We start from the raw sequence: 25,123 nt of genomic DNA, 5'->3' as shown, positions 1-25,123 counted from the left end.
CCTGCTGGACCTCCTGTTGCCTGACAGTGAGCAGCAATTCGACGTGTCATGGAATCAACTAGTCATTTGAAGTCCCCTGCAGAAACATTCACCCATGCTGCCTCTATAGACGTCCATAACTGCGAAAGTGTTGCCGGTGCAGGAGTTTTTACATGTACTGACCTCTTGATTATGTCCCATAAATCTTCTATGGGATTTATGTCGGGCAATCTGGGTGATTGGTTGGTTGTTTTGGGGGGAAGGAGACCAGACAGCAAGGTCATCGGTCTCATCGGATTAGGGAAGGATGGGGAAGGAAGTCGGCTGTGCCCTTTGAAAGGAACCATCCCGGCATTTGCCTGGGGTGATTTAAGGAAATCACGGAAAACCTAAATCAGGATGGCTGGATGCAGGATTGAACCACCGCCCTTCCGAATGCGAGTCCAGTGTGCTAACCACTGCGCCACCTCGCTCGGTGGCAATCTGGGTGGCCAAATCATTTACTCGAATTGTCCAGAATGTTATTCAAACCACTCGCAAGCAATTGCGCCCCAGCGACACTGTTGTTTGGGTACATGAAATCTATTAATGCAAATGATCTCCAAGAAGCCAGACATAACCATTTCCAGTCAATGATCGGCTCAGTTTGATCAGAGGACCCAGTTCATTCCATGTAAACACAGTCCACGCCATTATGGAGCCACCATTAACTTGTACAGTGCATTGTTGACAACTTGGGCCCATGGCTTCGTGCGAAATCAGAACTCATCTGACCTGGCACGGTTTTCCAGTCATCTAGAGCCAAACCGATATTTTCACGAGCCCAGGAAGGCACTGCTGCTTAGCCCATTAATGCCAAATTTCCTCACACTGTCTTAAATATACATTCATCGTACATCCCACATTGATGTCTGTGGTTACTTCATGCAGTGTTGCTTGTCTGTTAGCATTGACAACTCTGCGCAAATGACACTGCTCTCAGTCATTAAGCAAAGGCCATCAGCCACTGCTGAGATAATGCCCGAAATTTGGTGGTCTCGGCTCACTCTTGACACTGTAGACCTTGGAATACTGAATTCTCCAACTGTTTTCGAAATGGAGTGTCTCAAGCGTCTAGCTCCAACTACTATTCCATGTTCAGATTCTGTTAATTCCTTTAGTGCCATCCTAATTATGTAGGAAACCTTTTTGCGTGGATTATATGAGTACAAATGATGGCTCTGCCAATACACTGCCCTTTGTTAACTTATGTACCAATACTACCACCATCTGCATACGTGCATATCGCTATCCATGACTTTTGTCACCTCATGTATTATTCCTCATACTTTTGGCTACAAAACCATGTTTTTCACCATAATCTTCATTCAGTGCAATGGTCTTATGCCACCTTACAGGGAGGACTTGTATGCTCACATTGTACCTCTCTACTGCTCAATGTTGGAGCCAACGTTGTATTGCATCAATAACCCATTTAGAGTTCCATGACTCTACGAGCTCATGGTGTGACTCTGATCTTTTTCTTCGTAGGAGAGGTTGTGTTGCACCACTCCATGGATTGCAATTTTGTTTCTGGTTTGAAGTGATAAACTCATGTTTCATGACCTGTAACAATGTTCGATAAAAGAGTGTCACGAAGAGCCTTATAAAGCACAAGCAATTCTGCACAGATGATCCTTTGTTGCACTTTCTGTTAGATAGCAAGGATTCCAGCTGGCACGCACCTTTGAGTACACCAGCTGTTGGACGAGTGTGTCAGCACTGCCAACAGAGACATCAAGTTGTGCAGCAAGGTGTTGGATTGTGATCCATTGATCACTGCGAATTAGTGTCTGCATGTTTCAACATTCCAGGAGTCACAGCTGTGTGTGGCCAGCCAGCACATGGGAGATCAGACAGGTTTGCGCGACCTTGTTGCAATGATGACAGAAGCCTCTCCCAATGGCTGATCATGCTTTTGTTCACTGCCAGGTCTCTGTAGACATCCTGAAAGCACGTATGAATACCTGTGATGCTCTGGTTGTCTGGCAAAAGAAACTCAATGACAGCTTGGAATGGCTCTCTGTTACAGACACCATTTTGAAGGCTATGTATAGCACCACCACCTATCAGAACTTCATGAAACTATGGCAACTGAAGTGGAAATATTCCATGAATCCAATTTTTTCAGCAAAAATTGGCCAAAAAACCAAAAATGTTGCATTACATATTGAATACTCTTCATACATTTGTAGCACTTGTAGATTTAGAGAAAGCTTTTGTAGTGTTAACTGAAACACGATCTTTGAAATATATTTGTGCTTATAGCTTTTTCAGTGCTAAATTTATTGCAAAAGCATTTGGCTGACACTTAACAAAACCACATTGAATGATGTAAAACATCCAGCTAGGTCAGTCACATATTCTTAAAGTGGGATGTCAAAAGCACTCTTGATAAGAATTAATCTACAGTGTGTTTACAGTGCAGTACATTGTTTACAATATTCGTGTAATTATTACTTTAACATTTCATTCCACACTGCATTCTTTAAAGGGGAAGTTGGTCTTGTTAATTGATGAATACTCTCCCACGTGATTCATAATATCCTCAAATTTTGTTCCATTATTATTTTATACAACTGGTATTGTGTACATGTAAATCTGCACAGGATGCATACAGTTGACTGTTTTACACTTTATGTCACTATGAAACAGATGAAACAGCATATGTGTCCCATTTTAAGATATTTAGTCATTGCATCAAAACCTGAGATAAAATTACTTACTTTCCTTTTACAGTATGGGCTGTATTCTTCATTCATGGCATGCTTTATCTACACAATCTTTGGTAGCTGCAAAGACAGCCCTGTTGGACCTACTGCAATAGCTGCTATCTTGACCAGGGAAAACCTGCAAGGCCTGGGACCACCATTTGCAGTGCTCCTATGTTTCCTCAGTGGCTGTGTTGAGTTACTCATGGGTATACTGCAATTAGGTAAGTGCAGGATGTTCCAGAGATGATTTCAGCAATAACATACCTTCAACATCAAATCATGTATGAGGAGCAGTCAAATGAAAACAAGGCAGATTGAAAATAGTAAGTTATTTCTAAAGTAATGTTGGTGGGCCCACATGTTGCCAAGGTTGTTTCAAGTACACTGCAAAAGTTTCACTGGGATGCACTTACACAACCTCCATGCATTCTTGATAAATTCTCATGCAATTTCTATATTTTTAGTGGCCTGAAGAAAGACACTCATGGCTGTCAATTTGCTTTGAACGAAAACGTGTGCCTGGGTACAGTCATGGTTCCATAGGCAATCATAAACATTTTTCAATGACAGCATTGACCATCTTTTTGTCTCACAGTGGAATAAATGTATTGACAGTTATGGGAAATACTTTTGAAATAATAAACAGTTTACATATATTTTTTCTCTGACTCACTTTCATTTGACTGCCCAGTATAGAAAAATGTTTGAGAGAAATGCATAGTTAGGGAGCTACTTACAGTAGTTCCATCATGTCAAATGCTTTAGTTAAAGATGTAGAAGTTTGGTCTCCTACTATTCATGTTCTTCTCTTAACCCCTCCCCTCCCCCAATAATCGAGTGTCAGATAAAGATATGTTTTGTGTTACCATATGTATAATCTGTTAAAATAAATGTGCTCACAATACACTTAAATTATTAACTATGTACACAAATTACAATAGCTACTGATACTCTTTGTATTCCTCTGCTTGAATGTAACTCCTCAGATGTGGGTGGATTGAATAAGTGGGACATTGTAGGGTTTTTGGTAGGTAAGTTACATTAAATGGTAGGCTGATTTTAATATCCAGTACAGTGTGCACCATAGAAACTGTACTATGGTCAGCGGAACTGCTATCTCTTTATGTTGGCTGAAAAGATTGAAGAATGGTAAGTGGCCATATTTGTGGACTCATGAGGTCATGTGTTAGAAACTTCTGAGTAATAGTTGTAACACAGGAGCAGGCAACTGTGTAACAATTTCAGATATGGCCTACTTTTGGGATATACTGTATATTTTCCTGTGGATACATAGCCTCTAAGACTTTCACAAAGCAAATAAGTCAGTTACAAAATTTGTAATTGTGTAGAAAATGTTATAATTTCAATGCCAGGAAGCATTAACTCTATTGTTAAACAGCCATGCTGAGAGCTTCCTGCACTTTTATCAGGCAAAATAACTACCTCGAGCAGAATGTTCTCTTTAATAATTTACCACAAAATGTCCTATGGTATTTTGACAGCAACAACTACTACTGTGAACCAAACACGGACCAATACTTCCCCAATATCAGCCAGGTCTTCAAATTTGTAATCATATTCTTTACCCTGGCTTTCAATAACTTTCTTTACACCCTGTGAGGAGAGAGATCCTACACAGAATACTTACTCCAAAACTCAAGGTTGTATTCTGTGATCCACATAATTTACACAAACACAGAGTGTCTTAGTCTATCCTATGTCAATCCTGCTCCCATTTCTACAACCCCCAGGTCATCCTTCTGCAGGAAGCCCAAATACATCTGACTAAGTTATTAAAAGACAGAACAATGTGTTAAAGGAGCTACACCAATGTCAGAATTGCACTGAAATCTTCTATGTTGGCATGACAACTCAGCTTATTAAATTTAAAAGTAAATGGTAATTAATGAGCACTACTAGACTGTGGCTAACTGTAAACCAGGTCAACAAGTTGCTGAACAGATGCACACCACAGCAGCAATGTCTTCAGTGACTCATGCCATTCTGAGTTTCCTCCTCTCCCCCAGGCACTAAACACCAGATCCTGTGAATTACACATGTGGAACTGTGCTTTTGGCATATATTCTTGTAAATCCCTCTGGCCTAAACCTTCACTTACAATTAGCCCTCTTCATCAGATCCCTCTTTCCATTTACTTGCCATCATTATTTCTTCTCCTCTCATTTCTGTGTCCATCCCTGCTCTACCAAACCCTTGCTTACCAATTTCCTTACTAGATAAAGATCAAAAGCCCAAAATATTAGTAATATTTTAGGATATTTTCAGATGTTCTTGTATTTGCCACCCACTGCCTGCAGGTGAAAGGTTGTGGCTCTTCATTCTATATTCATATTTACATCTACATCTATAATTTGGAACCCCCAGTAAAGTCCCATTGTACCATTTACAAGGGCTTTTTCCCATTCCTTTTATGTATGGAGTGTGGGGAGAATTACTATTTAAAGGCCTCTGTGCATGCTGTAATTAATCTAATCACAGGAGTGATATGTAGGGGGTTGTATTATATTCCTAGAGCCATCATCCACATCTGTTTCTTGAAACTTTGTAAATTGACTTTCTGAGGATAATTTGTCTATTTTGGAAAGAGTGCCAGTTTTATCAACATTTCTGTGAGTCTCCTCCACGAGTCAAACAAATCAATGACCATTTGTGCTGCTATTCTCTATATACATTGAATATCCCCTGTTAGTCCTATTTGGTAGGTGCCTCACACATTTAAGCAATATTCTGTGATGGATCATGCAAGTGATTTTTAAGCAATCTCCTTTGTAAACTTACTGCATTTTCCTAGTATTCTACCAATAAACTGAAGTTTGCTTTATGCTTTACCCACAACTGAGCCCATGTCGTCATTCTATTTCACATTCCTACAGAGTGTTACACCCAGGTATTTGTATAAGCATACTGATACCAACTGTGATACTGTAATGTCGGATATTACACTTTTTTGTTCTGTGAAGTGCATAATTTTACATTTCTGAATATTTGAAGCAAGTTGCTAATCTGGAAACTGCTTTGAAATCTTGAAAAGATCTCATTGAATATTTGTGTAGCTTTACTTCATTGTAAATAATTGCACCATCTGTGAAAAGTATTAGGTTACTTTAATATTGCCTGCAAGGTCATTAATATACATAGTGAACAGCAAGGGACCCAACACACTTTGTTGGGGTACACCTGCTGTTACATCTACATTTGTCAATGACTTTCCATCTAACCTTCTGCATCCTTCCTACCAGTAAATCTTCAGTCCAGTCACAAATTTTACGTGATATCCCATTATCCCAAATGATCCTAATTTTTGTAATAAGCATAAGTGTGTTACTGCATCAGTTGCCTTTTGGAACTCAAGGAATACTACATCTAGTGCTCAGGCTTGATCTGTGGCTTCCAGTGTGTCATGTGAAAAATGAGAGTGGGGTTTCACAGACTGATGTTTTTGAAATATGTGCTGGTTGACATGGAGGAGCTCTTTCTGTTTGAGATACCTTATTGTGTTTGGGCTCAGACTATGATCTAAGATTCTACAATGAATGGATGTTAAGGATATTGGGTGGTAGTTTTGTGGATCACTTCTGCTGCCCTTCTTATAAATAGCGTGACCTGTGCTTTCTTCCAACTACTGGGCACGGTTTTTTGTTCAAGGGATCTGTGGTACATTATTTTTAAGAGAGATTAACTCAATCTCAAATTCAGTATAGAATCCAGTAGGGATACCATTGAAACTTTGTGCTTTGTTCAGTTTTAAAAAATTCAGCTCTTTCTCAATGCCACTGACACTAATATCTATGAGAATTTAATTGGATTTTCCTTTCTAAGGGAACTTTTGAAAATAGAGTTAGCATTTCTGCTTTTGCTGTCCTAAATTTCAGTTCCTGTTTCATTCATGAGTGACTGGATGAGAACTGTAGTGCCACTACTTTTACACACTACCAGATTTTATTTGGGTTCTGTGAAATATTTCCAGATAGTATTCTGCTATGATAGACACTGAAGGCTTCTTGCATTTTTCTCTTGACAGCTATATGCATTTCATTCAGCATCTCTCTTTTTATAGCCACAAAACTACCATCCATTATCCTCGACATCCATTTGCTGTGGTATCTGAGAACACATTCTGAGCTCAGGCATAATGAGAATCTCAAATAGAATGACTCCTTCCATGACAACCAACACAGATTTCAAAAAAAGCAATCATGTGAAAGCCAACTCACACTTTTCTCACATAACGTACTGAAAAACGTGGACCACAGCAGTCATGTGTTGGGTCCTTTGCTGTTCATGTTGTATATATGTTGCAGACAATATTAGTAGCAACTTCTTACTTTTTGTAGATGTGCAATTACTTACAATGAAGTACAGTTCAAAAGTAGCTGCAAAAGTCTTCAGTCAGATTTTGATAAGATTTCAAAAGGGTCGCACGGATTGTTAACTTGCTTTAAATCTTCATAAATTTAAAACTGCGCACATCACAGAAAAAAAAATAAATAAATGATAGTACATAGCGTCCTATGCATTCAGTACAACCAGTCACAGTCTTGTTTGTTATTTCCATCACAGAATTTCAGTTATTGTAACAATCTTAGTATTGAAAGTCCAGAGTTATTCCAACAAAAGCCACATCTATAACAACAGAATCCTGCTTTAAATGCACTGTATGAAGCCTGTTAAAAACAGTATGAAAGAAAATCAAGCAGAAAGTAGAGATATGGAACATGAAGTATGACAGAAAGATAGAAAAAGTTGCACTATGAAAATGGCAAGAAGCAGATAAAAATATAAGAAGATAATCTCTAGTCTTAGAACCTGGAAACAATTCCAGACACCAGAACATGTCAGTATAGAAGAATCCTACTATTAAGAAGAAAAGTTTATATGTTTGCTTGCTGCTTTTCCCATCAAAGTGCTTGCATTCATCCTTTCTTTCTCATACCTAATGCAGTTTTACATTTCCATAACTTATCTGTTATGATAGTGTGCTATAAGATAAAGGGAAAGCTATAAAAATTCTAAATAAATTAATTAATCCTCTTAGTGTTTCACCAAACTGCACAAGCCTTACACGAAACAGAAGTGATGAAATACTTCAAAAGATAACTGAAAATACTATGTAACCATCAAGTTCACATCTTCAGTGCAGTTATTTGCAGTCTTACAGCTACCGTTGGTAGTAACAGTTATGATGATACTAATAATAATAAAATTTCAGTTGTAAATTTAATAAAGTGATACTATTCCTTATTTTTCATGCTCTCAGGAACTTACAGCTTGTGAGTAACTTTCCAGTAAGTTTTGATGATAAATATCTCTGTTGCCCACTCAAATGTTTTGGAATGAAGAACACATGAATATATTTTGATTAGTCTTCTTTATTAAAAAGCTGTTTTGTGTAATTGGTTGATATATATTTCTCTGGAGTACATTATTGTTTTGTAGCCCTCTATGCATTTTAAGCATTCCCTCTATGCATTTTAAGCATTGGCTTGTAGCTAACAGATTAGTAGAAGGGTAGTGCCTGTGTCCTTCTGTTGTATCCTTTAGGTTTTGTTTTGTGTCTGTATGTACTGTACTGGATGATACAACCAAAAAATTAAAATTTCATTGCTCTTTTTAGGTTTCCTTATTGACTTCATATCTGGACCTGTGTCAGTTGGATTCACATCAGCTGCGGCCATCATAATTGCTACAACACAAGTAAAGGATGTACTTGGCCTGAAGTTCTCTGGAAGTGAGTTCCTTGAAGTGTGGCGCAAATTATTTGAGCATATAACAGAAACAAGAAAGTGGGATGCTATACTTGGATTTGCTTGTATGGCTGTCCTGTTGCTTCTTCGAGTAAGTAGATGTAAAATATAAGATCAGTTATAGAAAAAATTGGCTAAATTTTTAATATTGTTTTAAATTGATCCTGTTTTTTTCCCCATTCATTTAGATTGTATTTCATTAGATTCTGTGGAGGCTCAATATCAGACAGCAGATCAGAACCCAGTATCTAGTACTAGTTTTAGTTATATTTCTTACAGTTTGCTGCACATAATGATAAGTAACAAAAGACAAAATAAATGGACCAACCACTGTGACAGTTATGTTGCCCTGAAGCTCACAATAGAGATGGATAGAACTGAAAGAGAAAACACATAGAATGATAGCTGTTAGAAAAGTTTTATGCATCTTTTTGTGCACCTATTGTACTCTGCACATCAGAAGTTTAGATAACCTTACAAAATGCACTTTTTGTGTTGTCATGCTAGAAATCCCAGGACTAGTGTTAGCATCTCTGTTTTGAAGTGTAAATCTCAGGGAAACAATAAAACCAACAATCACTTTGATACACCAAAGAATGTACTGGATGTACTTCACAAACCAATCATCAATCTTCTATGCCAAATATTGTAGGGGACACGTGTTCCAGTCTTGATACAGAAGGTAGTGACAAAGTGATATATCAAGACGTGATACAACTTAAATAGCTGTATTGCCCTTAGAAGTCCTTCATCACAAATGGGTAATATTGGCGAAAATACTGCAAATGTTGTTGTTGCTCATTTGTGAAGGACTTTAAGGAAGTTTTAGGCATTAATAGGTCACAATACATAGATATGAACAGATCTGGCAGTTCAGTAAACTCAGAGATCTGGCATTAAATAATTACTTTGCTTCAGAAAATTCCACCATCATCAGAACTTTGTTGAAGACTTTCCAAAAGATTAAATGCTGTGATAGTGGCAAAATGAGACCCTAAATGCTTTGGCCTTCATGGTTTCTGTTTTTAAAAGGACATCGATGCATGTCAAAATTTTTGATCGTCTAATGCAACTAAACCAAACATCAATGCAAAAGTTAGTTGGGCCACTGTGAAATAGAGTTTTTTAAACATGTATGTAGCTTTTGTTAAATGTGAGAACCTAGTGAAGAAGGAGCAACAAAATCCAGTGAGAAAGCAGGGCTCAAATCACCACCAAGACAGGTTTCGACTTATCCAGCTGAATTGCTTACAGTCATGATAGCAAAAAGTAATATGTTAAAACATAAACTATGCCTAATCTTATACATATAGAGTCCATATTAGAATAACCAATGAAATTTTATGTATTGTAGGTATCCAATAAAGAACTGAACTTTAAACCAGAGAAAAAAATAGTGGTGGCATTTTGCGCCACATGAAAACCATGGAAAAGCAAATTATTTGTGTCCAATTGCTGCATGATCAACATTAATTATTTAGTGCTCTTACTTGCTTTATTAGTTAAATGGCAGTGAAATTGTAGCATACTAAACATTAATCATCTGCATCTTTTCTATTTTCTATAGCAAGCTCAGCAAAAGAAGATCCCTGCTGTCACTGCTGTTGCCAGTTTTCAACTGTGAACTGCAAATGCCTGCAGGCGAAAACATTAGTTGTCTATAGATCGGTGTCAGCATTGAGATGTTGTGATGGAAACCTATACAAAATCACATTATGTGATTGGTTGAGGGAGATGCATGAAGCAGCTGCACATACGAACTGCAAGTGTCAGGGATCTTCTTTTGCAACATCTGCTGTAGGTTTTGTGCAGTTAAATGGCTCCACTGATGATTTCTTTTCTTTACTCTTTATAGAAAGTGAAAGACATTCCTGTTGGTCCTGCTGATCCAAAGGAAAAAACAAAAATTCAGAAAATTCTTGGTCAACTCCTTTGGTTTGTTTCAACTACAAGAAATATTATTGTTGTTGTCGTATGTGCTGTAATGGCATACATGTTCAAAGAGCATGGGGAGGAGCCATTTATTCTTACAGGTAAATAACTTGATTTGTGGCATTGCATTTTATCTTGAACTTAAATCATTCTTTTAGGCATAATTAAGTGAATAAACTGAAAGCATCATCCAGTAGAAAAATATTTCTCACTATATCTCTTAGTATGTTATACTTTCTTTTGGGGAATAAAAATCTTTCTCATATAATATTTTTCTTTTTTCCAGGAGAAATCAAAGGTGGCCTCCCAGAATTCACTTTTCCACCATTTTCTGCTGAAGTGAACAACCAGACATACACATTTTTGAACATGGTTTCTAACCTAAGTTCTGCTACATTTGTTGTTCCATTGCTGGCCATTCTGGAAAACATAGCTCTGGCTAAAGTATTTTGTGAGTTTCAATTAGTATATTAATTTGAAAACTTATTAACACAAAAACCTGTCTCTATCCATCTCCCAGTAGTCCAGTAATATACTGAAGAGAGCTTATGCACATTTTGGAAGAGTAGTAGACATATATCGAAAGTATGAAGCACTGAGTTCAACCAGGAAGCAGCTTAGACCATCAATTTGCTAATCACATTTTCTGTAAAAAGTAAATGTCTGGGTTTGAGTGACCAGTGTAGCACATAGTTTTAATTGTAAAGGAGGTTCTCATCCCATCGTCATTTGTTACTTTCATTCATAAATGTGGTTAGGATCCTTTCACTGAGGATGTTCATTCACATAAGCCACAATATCATTTATAGTTCATTTATGAAACTGTTTCTTGTTTGTATCTCACATTCAATATGTGAACTTTATGAGGGATTATGAATCAGTTTAATGTTATTGTCTAGCAACTACTGACATACTGCAGGACACAGCTGTCAACGAGTGACTTGCTTCGCATGCAGTAGGAATTGTATTTGAAGTCTTATATTACCAATGATAACAATATAGTTGGTAATAGAGTTATATGACAGCTACAGTCAAATATTTATGCTGTGGGGAATGAATCAGAGTTAATTTCTCAACTCCAAAGTAAATTCTGTTTTGAACATAATATATACCAGGAACTGTAGTGTAGTAATGGTCATATATTCACTCCACTTCATGGTCTGTTGATCCATTATAAAGAACAACCTTCACAACAGTACAAAATACAATAAGGATTACAATAACAGACAGCAACAGTTCCTGAAAACTGTGTCAGTAAGCCGCTATAATTATGTCAGTTTCTGTGTACTGTTAAATAATAATGAAAACTGCTGGATGGAGGAATAGATAATATTAGGGAAAGGTGACTCCTTCACATATAGTTGATCAATTTGTGGAGCACAATAACACATAACAGTAAACAGCATCCACACTAGCTTTTGAGTAGTGGCTCTTTTTCCAGCTATAGAATAAAAATTTATGCACTCAACCACACAGATATCCGAGTGCACTCTCCCATTGCAAAGGCAGCATTCATGCCCTGGCCTTGGAAGTGTGCGTTTGGATGTCTGTGTGGTTATGTATGTGAATGGGTGTACTAATGTTGGGAAAAGAGCTAGTGCTCAAAAGCTAGTGTGAATGCTGTTTTCTGTTGTATGTTACTGTGCTCCAGGCATCAATCTGCCACAAGTGAGTGGTTGCTTTTCCCAATTTTCTATATATTGTTAATTAAAGGTACTGCCTGCACTTTACATATTCATTGGGTTTGTAGACAACTAAAAATCTGATACTGTAAAGAAAGGAAAAATACTCAACTGAAGTGATCAAATGCAAACAACAGAAAGCTTTTTATTAAGTTCATGCATTTGATTGTGAGAGATTATAGGTCATAATAAAAGAACTTTCATGGTGTATTCTATGGAATGCAGTAAGATTGATATACTGGAGGAATAACTAGTTGAATGATAAAGGAAATGAATGTCTACAACAAAGCAATAAAATCATTCTAGCATTGACATGAAAGGAAAAAATAGTAATTTACACCAAAGATGGAAGTGATTTATTTAATCATAGCTTTAATATTGATAACCATTGTTTAATTGCTTGTTTGACTTTTTAGTAAATAAATTTTGGTGTAGATTTAAAAAATGACATTTTAATACTTGCAGCTGAAGGTAAACCAGTAGATGCTACACAAGAAATGATTGCTCTGGGCGTGTGCAACATCATGTCTTCATTTGTGGGTTCTATGCCTGTATCTGGAGCATTGTCTCGTGGAGCTGTAAATCATGCAAGTGGAGTCGCCACTACGTTTGGTGGCATTTACACAGGTAATTACTGTGACACATATTACCAGCTAGCAACCATAATTAACAATTTTTTTAGTCATCTTCAAAGCAGCCTGCCAGGAATTCTTCTCTTGAGCCAACCTCTTAATCTCAGAAGAGCACTTGCACCATATGTCCTCAATTATTTGTTGGATGTATTCTGATCTGGATCTTCCACTACAGTTTTTACCTTCTACAGCTCCATATAGTACCATGGAAATTATTCCCTGATCTCCTGACACATGTCTTATCATACTGCCCCTTCTTCTTCTTCTCTGTATTTTCCATATGTTACTTTCTTCACCACCTCTGTGAAGAACATTCTCATTCCTTATCTTATCATTCCACCTAATTTTCAGTGTCCTTCTAAAGTACCACAGTGTAAATGATTCACTCCTCTTCTTTTCTGGTTTTCCCTCACCATACAATGCTGTTCTATGAATGTACATTCTCAGAAATTCCTTTCCCAGGTTAAGGCCAATGTTTGATACTTCTCTTGGCCAGTAATTCCCTCTTTGCTTGTGCTAACCTGCTTTTTGTGTCCTCTCAGCTTCATCACTCATGTGTTATTTTGCTCTCAAGACAGCAGAATTCCTTAACTACATCTAGTTTGTGTTCCTCAGTTTTGATGTTTAGCCTTTCACTGTTATCATTTCTGCTACTCCTCATTACTTTTGTCTTTCTGTGGTTTCCTCTTAATTCATATTCTGTACTCATTGGACTGTTCATTCCATTCAACATGGCCTGTAATGCTTCACTTTCACTGAGGGTAAAAATGTTATCAGCAAATCTTATAATTGAGATTCTTTCACCCTGAATTTTAATATCATTCTTGGGACTTTCTGTTATTTTCATTGTTGCTTAGTTGATGCATAGATTGAACAGTAAATGTGGAAAATTACATCCTTGTCTCTCACTGTTTTTAATCCAAACACATCTTTCTTGGTGTTCCATTCTTATTGTTCCCTCTTGCTTTTTGTACATATTCTATGTTATCCATGTTTTCCTACATCTTGCTCTTATTTGACTCAGAATTTTGAACATCTTGCGTCATTTTACATTGTCAAACTTTTTTTCAGGTCAACAAATCCTAGTAGTGGACTTGATTTTTCTTAAGTCGTGCTTCCATTATAAACTGCAGTGCCAGAATTGTTTCTCTGGTGCCCTTATCTTTCTGAAAGCAAAGGAAATGATCAACTAACAGGTCCTCAATTTTCTTTTCAATTCTTTTGCAAATTATTCTTGTCAGAAATATGGATACTGTGTCTCCAGATGCATAGATTCTACACACCAATTTGAAGAGCCATTTAGTTGCCATTTCCCACAATGGTTTCAGAAATTCCAAAGAACTGTTATCTATCCCTTCTGCTTGATTTGATCACATGTCTTCCAAAGCTCTATTAAACACTGTCTTTATTGCTGGATCCCCCTACATCTTCTCTGTTGACTCCCATTTCTTCCTCAGTCATGTCATCATACAAGTACTCCTCCACTTACATAATAAAAACGACCCTAGCAAATAATATTCAATGTAAAATTTTGTCCAGCAGCTAGGGTATAATATACATACCTCAAAGATCTTGGGACAAAAATAAATAAACACTCCTGTAATTTTCTTTATGAAAGATGTAACCTGCAAAATGTCCAAACAAGGTAGAGGAAAAACTTGAACCACCTTGAAAAATGCTATGCATTACCTCTTGGAAGCTTCCTTTTCTACTGGTGTTGTTATTCATCTTTGGACTATAAAGCAGCACCTGATGGTATGTGAGAGGACCCCCGATCCCTGCCCATGAAAAAATTTTGCTTCAATTCAACAGCAATTCCACCCTTACACAGTAGTATCATCTGGATATTTAATACATTATTAAGATTGCATGCATGATTCTGAACTGTTAATGAATATCAGGAATAAGACTGGGCCTAAAATTAAACAATGAGCCACTATATGTGTGTTATTTTGTTTATTTCCTCTTTTATTTTCTGTTTTTATTGGTATAGATGCATACTTCTCTCTAGATAGTTTATTCTCTGTATTTTCTTTAGGTAAGACTGCATATATTGGTGCCCTATCTTATGTCTGCTTTCCTGTTCCAGTGCTCAGAGTAGCAATGTACAACTTCTGAAATGAAATGTCTTTGTGAGGTCCAAAAATGTGGCAGAAATGTAATCTTTATTTTTTACCAGTACTGAGACCTTGACATTCTTTAACAGTGCAAAGACGACACTTTCTGTGTGCTTATATGTTCACAAACCATACATTGTGCTTGAAAACATTTTTTTATTTATCAGTTGTATGTAAAATACTTTCTTTTTCTAATATTTCAGAGATTTATCTGTGAATGTTGACTCTGTCTTACCTTTTTCCTTGAATAAAGCCTTCACATTTACCACTTTCCAGTGTGTAGGAAATACACCAGTAGACAGAATTACAAATTAGCAAAAGTACTGAATCCATCTGGATAGCCAAACTGGTTAAAGCCCACTCTTCTCAGACACTGGGAGATGCACTGGCCCCAGATTGAATCTGTCTCATGGATTAACAATGAGATACAGAGTGCTCTCCATTCTGGATATGGTTTTTAAGCCGTTTTCCACTTCCTTCGGATAAATACTAGCCTGGTTCCCACAGCCTGCAAATACTTTGAAAAACTTGGTCACATTTCATCGTGTAATGCACACTAGATTTTACAGAAGGGGTACACAAATTTCTCATACAAATGGATGGACAATGCGAAGAGAGAGGGGGGGGGGGGCAATAGCTTTAAAACACATTTGAGACTGGCAACGCCATCATAATAATAGCCTATATACAGGTATGGCTGGTTCTTCATAAAATTGAAGTCTCACACCAGTCCCAACCTGGCACAGGCTAGATGTACGCCAGTAGAAAATTAAGGAAGCAAATATCTTGACTGATGTTGCCACACATATCAGAAAATTGATTCAGAAATAACATCAGAGTTGAATGGAAATGTTGACTGTAGTTTGTCAATAGCATTCATTAATTACTTTACATCTGTTGAACACAAAAGAAAAGTGTTGTCATTTAACCTGTTTATCTATGCACTATTTGCAGTAGCATGATACACTTATTTTGTCTGTAATCATTAAATTAATTATAAACAGTGATAAATAACATCACTTTTTTTCAGGAATTATTGTGATACTCTCTCTTCATTTATTCACACCATACTTTGCGTACATCCCAAAAGCATCTCTTGCGGCAGTTATTATTGCTGCTGTTGTGTTCATGGTAGAATTCCATGTGGTGAAGCCTATGTGGAGAACAAAAAGTAAGTATTACATGAGATTACTTTGTTTTTGAAGATAATATTATTTGATCATGAAATAACATTGCTATGTCTACTACAGCCATAATTCATGTTAAAAGCTAATTCTTCCTTACTGATCATCAGACTGCTTAACATTATCATCATATGGTGTTTAACTGTCTAGCCAAATAGCTTTTCATGTACCGGTACATACATATTTTTTGTTATTACTTTAAGATTATCTTTGCCAATTTCAATTTTAACATGTCAGTACTTTATTTCAGAAATAGACCTGATCCCTGCATGTGCAACATTTTTGTCATGCCTTTTCTACCGCTTGGAACTGGGCATTGTAGTTGGCATTGGAATTAATGTTGTTTTCCTATTATATGCCTCTGCAAGGCCATCAGTCAAGGTGGAAAAATTTGTGGTGAGTAATTCAATTTCTCTAACTTTCTTTGTAGTTATTAATCATTGAGTTTGGTCAGTGATGTAGAACTGGGAATTTTTTCCTTCCTTTTGCCCTGTTCCATCTACTATTCCACTTTGTAACAATAATGTTTGCTCATATGCTTATCTTCCTATTTTCCAGAGTTCATCAGGATGTGAATATCTACTAATTACTCCTGACAGAAGCTTAGTATTCCCATCTGTTGAATATGTACGAAATGTGGTTTCAAAAGCAGGCATTAAACAGGGATCAAGCTCAATTCCAGTTGTTATTGACAGTCGACATATTCAAGCTGTTGACTTTACGGCAGCTAAGGTATGTGCAGTTTTTGAGCAGTAAATATATTTTGACATATGTGTATTTCATGTGTACTTAATAAACTTTAATAATTCACAGAAGCCTACAAATATTGTAATACTGTGCATATATCTTGCAGGGTATCAAGTCTTTGATTGAAGACTTCTACAAACGAAATCAACCAATACTCTTTTACAACCTAAAACCAAGTGTGGTAGAAATTTTCCAGGGAGTGCAACCCAAAGATCTTAAGCATTGTAGCAATGAAGCAGAGTTGAATGAAATGCTGAAAGGTATCTTAATTTTTATATTTATATTTCTTATAAATGTAGTTTACTATTGGAATAAATTATGCGGCAATATGAAAGTAACTATCACAACTTTTCTCTCTCTCTCTCTCTCTCTCTCCGTTTGTGTGTGTGTGTGTGTGTGTGTGTGTGTGTGTGTGTGTGTGTGTGTGTGTGTGTGTGTGTGTATGTGTGTGTGCGCGCGTGCACACATAATGAAGTTCCTTCAAATAACACGTGATTGTAAAGGATATGAAAGTCTGAAGTACATAGATGGAAAAAGCATTCAAAAACATAAAATGGTGCAAGAAAAATAGAAGTGAGCTGTAAGGAGAAATGGGTAACATACAGAACCAGGAGGTAATAATAAGAGTGGTTGACTTAAGATGAAGTGCTCAGATTAAAAAGGGTATACAATAGGGAGGTAGTCTTTCACTCCTACTGTTCAACCTGTACATTGAAGAAGCAGTTACAGAATAAATGACAGGTTCAAGAGTCGAATCAAAATTCAAGGTGAAAGGATACCAAAGATATGATTAAATAATGACATTGCTATGCTGAGTGAAAGTGAAGAAGAATTACATGATCTGCTGAATGAATACAGGCTATGGATCGACAGTAAATCGAAGAAAGATGAAAGTAATGAGAAGTAGCAGAAATGAGAACAGTGAGAAACTTAACATCAGGATTGATGGTCATGAAGTAGATGGAGTTAAGGAATCTACTACTTTTGCAGTAAAGTAACTGGTGATGGATGGAGGAAGGAGGACATCAAAAGCAGACTAGCCCTGGCAGAAAGGGCATTCCTGGCCAAGAGAAGTCTATTATTATCAAACATAGGCCTTCAATGAGGAAGAAATTTCTGATAATGTACATTGTGGTACAGCACTGTATGGTAGTGAAACATGGACTGTGGGAAAATGGGAAAAGAAGAGAATCAAAGCATTTGAGATGTGGTGTTACAGATGAATGCTGAAAATTAAGTAGACTGATAAGGCAAGAAATGAAGAGGTTCTGCTCAGAATTGGAGGAGAAAGGAATATGTGGCAAACACTGACAAGGAGAAGGTACAGGATGATAGGACATCTGTTAAGACATCAGGGAATGACTTCCATGGTACTAGAGGAAGCAGTAGAGGGCAAAAACTGTAGAGGAAGACAGAGATTGGAATACATCCAGCAAATAATTGAGGATGTAGGTTGCAAGTGCTGCTTGGAGATGAAGAGACTGGCACAGGAGAGGAATTTGTGGTGGGCCACATCACACCAGTCAGAAGACTGGTTGGAAAAAAAAAGATTTAATATCACAATGGAAACATTTAATTTTTGACAAAATAATTTAATTGGATAAATAAAAAATCTACTCACCCATCTTCTCATCCCACCCGGTAAGTCTCCACTGACCCGCAGTTCTAGGTGACTTTCCCAAAATCATCCCTTTTCCTAGACCTCTCCAGTGCTTTTCCTTCACTGCTCTTCCTTCCCCTTCAACTTTTCTTCCTGAAGCAGCAGCCTCTGGCTCCGAAAGCCTGCTTACTTATAACTGTCTTTATGCATGTGTTCTGTGTGTTCTGCTGATATATGGCTTGTCAGGCCAAAGCACAATTCACAACTGTGGGAATACAGGCTGAAGAAACTAAATTGAGTTACTTGTTAGTGGAGTTAGAGTGCTGATTTATCAAAAATATATGGAATCTCATGAAGAGTGAAGAAAACAACAAATATTAATTAGCTAAAGAAAGACTGTTAGTAACTTTTTAAGGAAAGTGAAAGACATCAGATTAAGAAACTAGTTAGAAAATTAGAAATTGGTGATGTGAAGCCCAGTCTGTTGCTTTGGGAAATGAAAGTTTATAGAGAAATGAATATTTCAGATAAAATTTTGGAGACTCTCTGGCTAAAATAACTTCCTGGTAGCATCTGAAATATATTAATAATTTCCAAAGAAAATGTGGTCATACTAGCACAAATTGATGATCAGATGATGGAAATGCAAAGCAATCATGAACCTCAATCAGTTTCAAAGGAAGTGTCCTCTGTGACATGTGATTTTTCTGTATATGTGAAAGATATTCTGGTAAGGATCAAAGAGATTGAAAGTGGAGTGCATAAATCCAGTTCTAGGGAGCAACAGTATCAATCATGATGACATACTCACAGCACAGACTGCAGCAAGCTGTGATATAATAGTTTGGGAAAGTACTGCTACTTTCATTTTTGTTATAGCTCGAATCGCAGACATAAGAAGTGTGTCCAGCCTTGCCAGTGGAAAAGGGAGAGAAACTCCAACTGACATATGCACTAGCAGCTGAGTGTTCTGCTACAGCAGTCATATCAGGCTGCCAATATTGATTGTTCATTAGGGATAAAACTTGGGGTTGACAACGATGTTGAAATTTCCATTATACCAGTGTGACCCAAGGATAAGGTTAAAGAGGCAGATTACAAACTTTGTGCTGTGAATTGATCTGAGATACAAATACTTTTAAAACTTTTCAGTGGTCTTTCATTGTAACTAACACAGCATAAGATGTGATCAGTGCAGACTTCCTTCATCAATTCACTTATTAACAGAAGTGAAAAGAAAATTATTAGTTGACAGCCATACTCGGTTACATGTAGCTGCACTCCAGAGTACAGTTGATTTGTGCAGTTATGTTAGTTCACTCCACACTAACTGTAAATACTCTGGACTACTTAAGAAATGTCCTAAACAACAAATCTCACATTATGCAAGGAGAAATTAAGCATGATGTTAAATATTATAGTGCAGTCAGCAGTGGCCCACCAGGCTGGTCAACATAAATTAAATCTGTCTAAACAAAAAAATCTAGTTCCAAATGAATCATAATACAGTGAGTTTATAAATGAATATCGGGGTTTTAACGCTTTATAATATTTATTATATGTAACTTACAGTTATAAATGATATGTCAAATGAAAGAGCAACCCAAACAGTTTTACCAAGAAGAATCTTATAAATGGTCAATGTGAGCACCATTTGTCACACAGCACACATCAAGTCTATAGCCGAGTTCTTCCCAAACATTGATAAGTGTAGCAACAGCTGGGTCAATCCAGTTTCTTAATTCAGGAAGGTCTGCTGGTAGCAGAGGCATGTACAAACGATCCTTGATGAAACCCCAAAGGAAAAAATCGCATGGTGTTAGGTCAGGAGAACATGGAAGTCATGCAAAGCAAGCCCTGTCATTAGGCCGCTTGCGGGCTACCCAGCTTTGGGTACAGTGAAGTTCAACCAATGTGACAAATGTAAGTTTAAAGTAGTAAATATTATAAAGTGTTAAAACCTCGATATTAATTTATAAACACTCTGTATAATTCACCGCTCTAAATACCTGTGGGCTGGTTCTTTGTGGAGACTATCAACTTCTTAATGGCTAGACCTTCTCGGCTGCTATCCAGGCCCATACACAAATGATGTAAATTCCATCCTTGTTGGCAAGAAAATATTCTCTAAACCAGTCTCCTCAAAGCATATTGCCAAATCCCAATAGCTGAAAGTGATACAGAAAAGAGTGCACTGATCACACACTTCTGACTTTATGAATTCAGTTTCACACCGTTTGGCCTCAGGAATGCACACAGTACCTTACAGAGAATTAATGAAGTTTTGAGAGATTAAATTTTGGCTTGCACCTTTAGATGACATACTAATAGCTTCTAGCTCTCCGGAAAAACACATTCAATATTTAACTATCGTATTTGAACAGTTGAACGATTTTAGTTCAAGAATTTGTGTTGAAAAATCTACGTTTAGAGTTCAAGAAATTAACTTTGTAGGTTTTGTGATTACTCCAGAAGATACCAAACCAGACCCAAAATGAGTACAAGCGATAACTAATTTAAAACATTGGAATTATGTCCTTTTCCAAGCATACTGAATTTTCACTGAAGGCATTTGGAACATGTCAAAAAAGAAAGCTATCCTAAATTATTACTTGAGGATTTCAAAGAAAAATTACAAAAGAAGCATTCAGTGGACAGAAGATTCAATAAGGCAGGACAAGATGTGTGAAATGGACCTTGCAAATGCAGCCCTTCTAACATTCCCAAGTGTAAACAATGAATTTGCATTATTTGTGCACTCTTCAAATTTGGCATCCAGTGCAGTGCTGCAACAGATGGATGAAGGAATATGGAAACCAATGGGTTTCTGCTCCAAAAAGTTATTGCAATCCCAGAAGAAATATTGAACATATGATAGGGACCTTCTCAGCATGTACATGGCAATAAGGTATTTTAAATACCTCCTTGAAGAAATATGTTCATTTCCAGTGCATACTGAAACTGCTCCTTTGACACATGCTTTTTAACAACAAAACAATAAAGCAACACCTATGCAGTAGCATCACCTACAACTCATATTACAATTTATGACAGATATTGGACACATTTATGGAAAAGACAATACTGTTGCTGACAACCTATCCAGATTGGAATAAATAGTACCAACTGATTATGAGAAGGTAACAGATGCTCAAGGGAGTGATGAAGAACTTGAGAAACTTTGGTCTGGTCCTTGTACCACATTGAAGTTTAAACAGCATAAAACACCTTATGGGAGATTATTATGGTACAGTGTATCAATAAGTAAAATTCATCCTTATATTCCTTAGGAATTCAGATATTCAGTTTTTCAACATTACAACAGTATGACATGACCTGGTATTAAGCCTTCTGTGAAATTACTTGTGTGTAGATTTATTTGGTTAAACATCAACAAGATATCCAAGAATGAGTGAAATCATGCATAGCAAGCCAAAAGAACAAAGTGACTTGACATACTAAATCTTCTATTGGCCAGTTTCCAAGCACAGATGGACACTTTAAGGTGGTACATATTTATCTGATCAACCCAAATGAATTCATTTGCTGTTAAATGCCCATCAATCAGTTCCATAACTGAACAGAAGTCATCCAACTATATGATGTTTGAGCAGAAACAGTGGCACAAGCATTTTATAACTTCTTGATCACTAGATTTGGAGCACATAACCAAAAAGTGACTGATGAAAGAGCACAGTTCCAATCAGAGCTGATCTACGTGTTAGCTCAGATATGTGGTTCTAAATAAACACTAACTATGGCATATTATTCACAACCAAATGGGAAAATAGAGAGATTCTGTCAAACATAGAAGGCAGCCATCAGAGCATATAGTGAAAGTAAACAGAGTGACATCGTGTCTACAATTTTCCTAGAACTCTGTTGCCATATGAGAAAAGGAAGTAACTGAACAGTTGGTGAAATGCTGTATGGCTAAACTTTAACATTGCCTGGTGCTTTCATTGTAAGGTTGGAAAAGAAACAAGAAGTAGATCTGCCAGCATTTACTTCTCAGTTACGCCATCATATGGATAAACTAAGCCCTTCAAATTGTTCCTACAAGGTAAATAAAACATCATTCATTTGTAAAGATCTGCATAATATGACTCATGAATCTTTGAGGGATGATAAAATTAAGTCACACTAGTGCCTCCCTACAAAGACCTGTATGAAGTTAATGATGTGGCAACTAACATCTTGTTTAACAGCCGAAAACCAGCAGACATCCTTATAAACTCACACACCAGTTGTCAACATGATATATAGAGCACTTCACTTGTGAATGAGTTACTCTAGGAGTCTCGCCAAAGGAAGATATCCTGATTTGACTGAGTTGTGGAATTCCCCTAAAAGTACAAGTCACTGACTTACATGCTAAGGGGCGATGATGTAGGGTTATGTTTATATTCATAACCTACAATTCTGTAAATAGTTCATCATTGTGTTGACTTCATTTTCTTTGAAAACAAATGACATTTGAAATGTACTGAGTGAAAGGAAGTTTCAATACAAATTGTTCTCTTTGGAATGTGTGATAATTGTCTTTGTAATGAAATAAAGTTTCTAAATAATATATTTGAATTTAAAATACTCCTGATTATTTTGTGTAATGTGGAAGAGAAAGTGCATGAATAATAGAAAAACATGCATAATCAAGATATTTTCAAACATGTATTCTTTGTTCAAAAGCTTATCCAAGTTCTGTGCATAGGTACTGTAGGCCTGTTTATTTCTAAAAATAGTCTGTGATGCTGGTCTGATTCTAAAAGGAGTTGATGAGTTGATATTTTTACACATGGCATTTCAAATTTTTCTTGCAGTGATAATGTACTGAAACGAACTCTGGTCCATATAATCTAGAAGAGTATCAACACATTGCAGCATGGTACAGTGACTGAAAGGTCACTGTCTTCATTTTCACATTCACTGTCCTTTTTATTTTGTTGTTAGTGATGGTCACAATTTCTGTGTCACTCGTGTACTGTGAGCTGGGTTCACATGCATCGTTTTTCAGCCACTCATTCAAGTTTTCTTCATCAATAGTTTCAAAACCATTTAAACCCATTGCCAAGTTCATTATCTGTGCAGTTGTTAGTTCATCATCACTGAAACCTTGAAAATCACTTCCTTTTGTATCTGTAAGAATTTTCCTCCATGCTTGACCTCCTGACAGGCATTATAAATCCCATGTTTGGCACTAGTACTGTGACAGTACATGGGTACAGTGATAAGGTAGTAGCTCTCTCTCTTACTGAAACACACACACACACTATTTTGGTAATTGTTTATTTTGTCAAGAAAAACAAATTTACTTTATGAATAATGTCTCTCAGTTTCCAAGTCATGTTAGTTAAGTGATATAATTTTCTCACAACTGTCACTGCCATCATCTTTAGGGGGTAAGAACTGCTTTCCTTGTTATATGCATGAAGCAGCATAGTCCAGAATCTTCTGCAGGTGGGTCAGATTTGCTAACTGGTAAACCCTATTGTGGTGACAGCTGTTGAAGAATTATATCTTATTTGATGTGGCTTGAATACTGAGAAAATTTTGTTCAGCAGTGCCACTGTGAAATACTTCAATAATGAATATTATGTTAGGGGACATTATTTGCCTTAACTATGGATGCTAATGATGCATGGCTTGTGGAAGTCAAATAGCATCTTCTCATTAACCATGGTATGCTTTTAAATCACACCATTTTTTTCTTTCAGCATATGCAAACCAAACACAAGGACACCAACAGCAGATGACTCTCAGGATTTGAAATCGCAGTATTCACCATTTGTCAGAGTTGGGATTTTGTGATCAACCCAATGTTTCTTCAGTGTCCTAGAACTAGAAATATTTGAATTAATTACAGAAACATAAGGTTCAGTGATGCTAAAGCTGGTGTGTTCTGTGAACTACACATAAGCGTTATTATTGAAGAATGAACTGTGGCTTCAGATTGGCTTGAATATTCATGCAACAAAACAGTATTGAATTCCTATTTGTGTGTGTGTGTGTGTGTGTGTGTGTGAGCACCTAAGTGTGCGTGCATGACCATTTGTAGTATTATACATACAATTTATACTACACATCTCCTGCATTCCTGTAAATGGAGATGTAATAATTGTAAAAATATTGTTGTACAATCAATGTGTAATATTAATTTATAAAAAGTCAAACAAAGAACAATATTGCACTATTGTGTATATAGATAAGCATATTTATAAATGTCTCTCATCAACCAAAGAAACTTTTTTCCTTTTTTATAGAGAGTTGGAGAAAAGATATAGATTAAATTCGAGATTTTCATTTTGTGTTGATGCCATTATTATACTTAACTTTCCATTCCTATATTCCTTTTGTCTCCTGTCCCATTTTCACACCAACTGAAGCTCAGATGCTTCAAAGTATCAGATATAACTGTTTGTTATAATCACTCTGTTTTGCAATTACAAAAGCCAAATGTACAGACATTAATAAAGCACATACACAGACTGAATTATTATGAAATTATTAATTTGCAAAATGATGAGAAACATAGCATATATGAAACAAATATAAATTAAAGGAGAAGACTTTTAACCATTAGCCCATGACAAGTTGCTACATGAGAGAATCAAGTAGACTGGATTGAATTAAAATATGACATACTTATACTACTCTTCACTTACTAAACATTTACATACATCTTTATGCTACACTATATTTAATTTATAACAAAGTTTAAAAAAGAAAAGCAGA

General features: G+C 36.5%; 1 protein-coding gene across 1 annotated transcript in view; it reads left to right on the top strand.

Annotated features, from left to right (window-relative positions):
- LOC124775338 (sodium-independent sulfate anion transporter-like) overlaps positions 1–24,829 on the top strand; it is a 215,330-nt gene extending 190,501 nt beyond the window's left edge. Inside the window, exons 3-12 of the mRNA XM_047250170.1 lie at positions 2,758–2,953; positions 8,368–8,588; positions 10,353–10,530; positions 10,716–10,880; positions 12,577–12,738; positions 15,891–16,031; positions 16,295–16,440; positions 16,603–16,776; positions 16,898–17,051; positions 24,106–24,829. Of these exons, the coding sequence (XP_047106126.1) occupies positions 2,758–2,953; positions 8,368–8,588; positions 10,353–10,530; positions 10,716–10,880; positions 12,577–12,738; positions 15,891–16,031; positions 16,295–16,440; positions 16,603–16,776; positions 16,898–17,051; positions 24,106–24,158 (1,590 nt within the window). The 3' untranslated portion in view covers positions 24,159–24,829. The remainder of the gene's footprint in view (positions 1–2,757; positions 2,954–8,367; positions 8,589–10,352; positions 10,531–10,715; positions 10,881–12,576; positions 12,739–15,890; positions 16,032–16,294; positions 16,441–16,602; positions 16,777–16,897; positions 17,052–24,105) is intronic.
- Positions 24,830–25,123: the final 294 nt, after the last annotated feature.

Source organism: Schistocerca piceifrons, chromosome 2 (assembly GCF_021461385.2).
Source record: "Schistocerca piceifrons isolate TAMUIC-IGC-003096 chromosome 2, iqSchPice1.1, whole genome shotgun sequence".
In the NCBI taxonomy this organism is placed as follows: domain Eukaryota; kingdom Metazoa; phylum Arthropoda; class Insecta; order Orthoptera; family Acrididae; genus Schistocerca; species Schistocerca piceifrons.
This window is presented reverse-complemented; position numbering and strand designations above follow the sequence as displayed.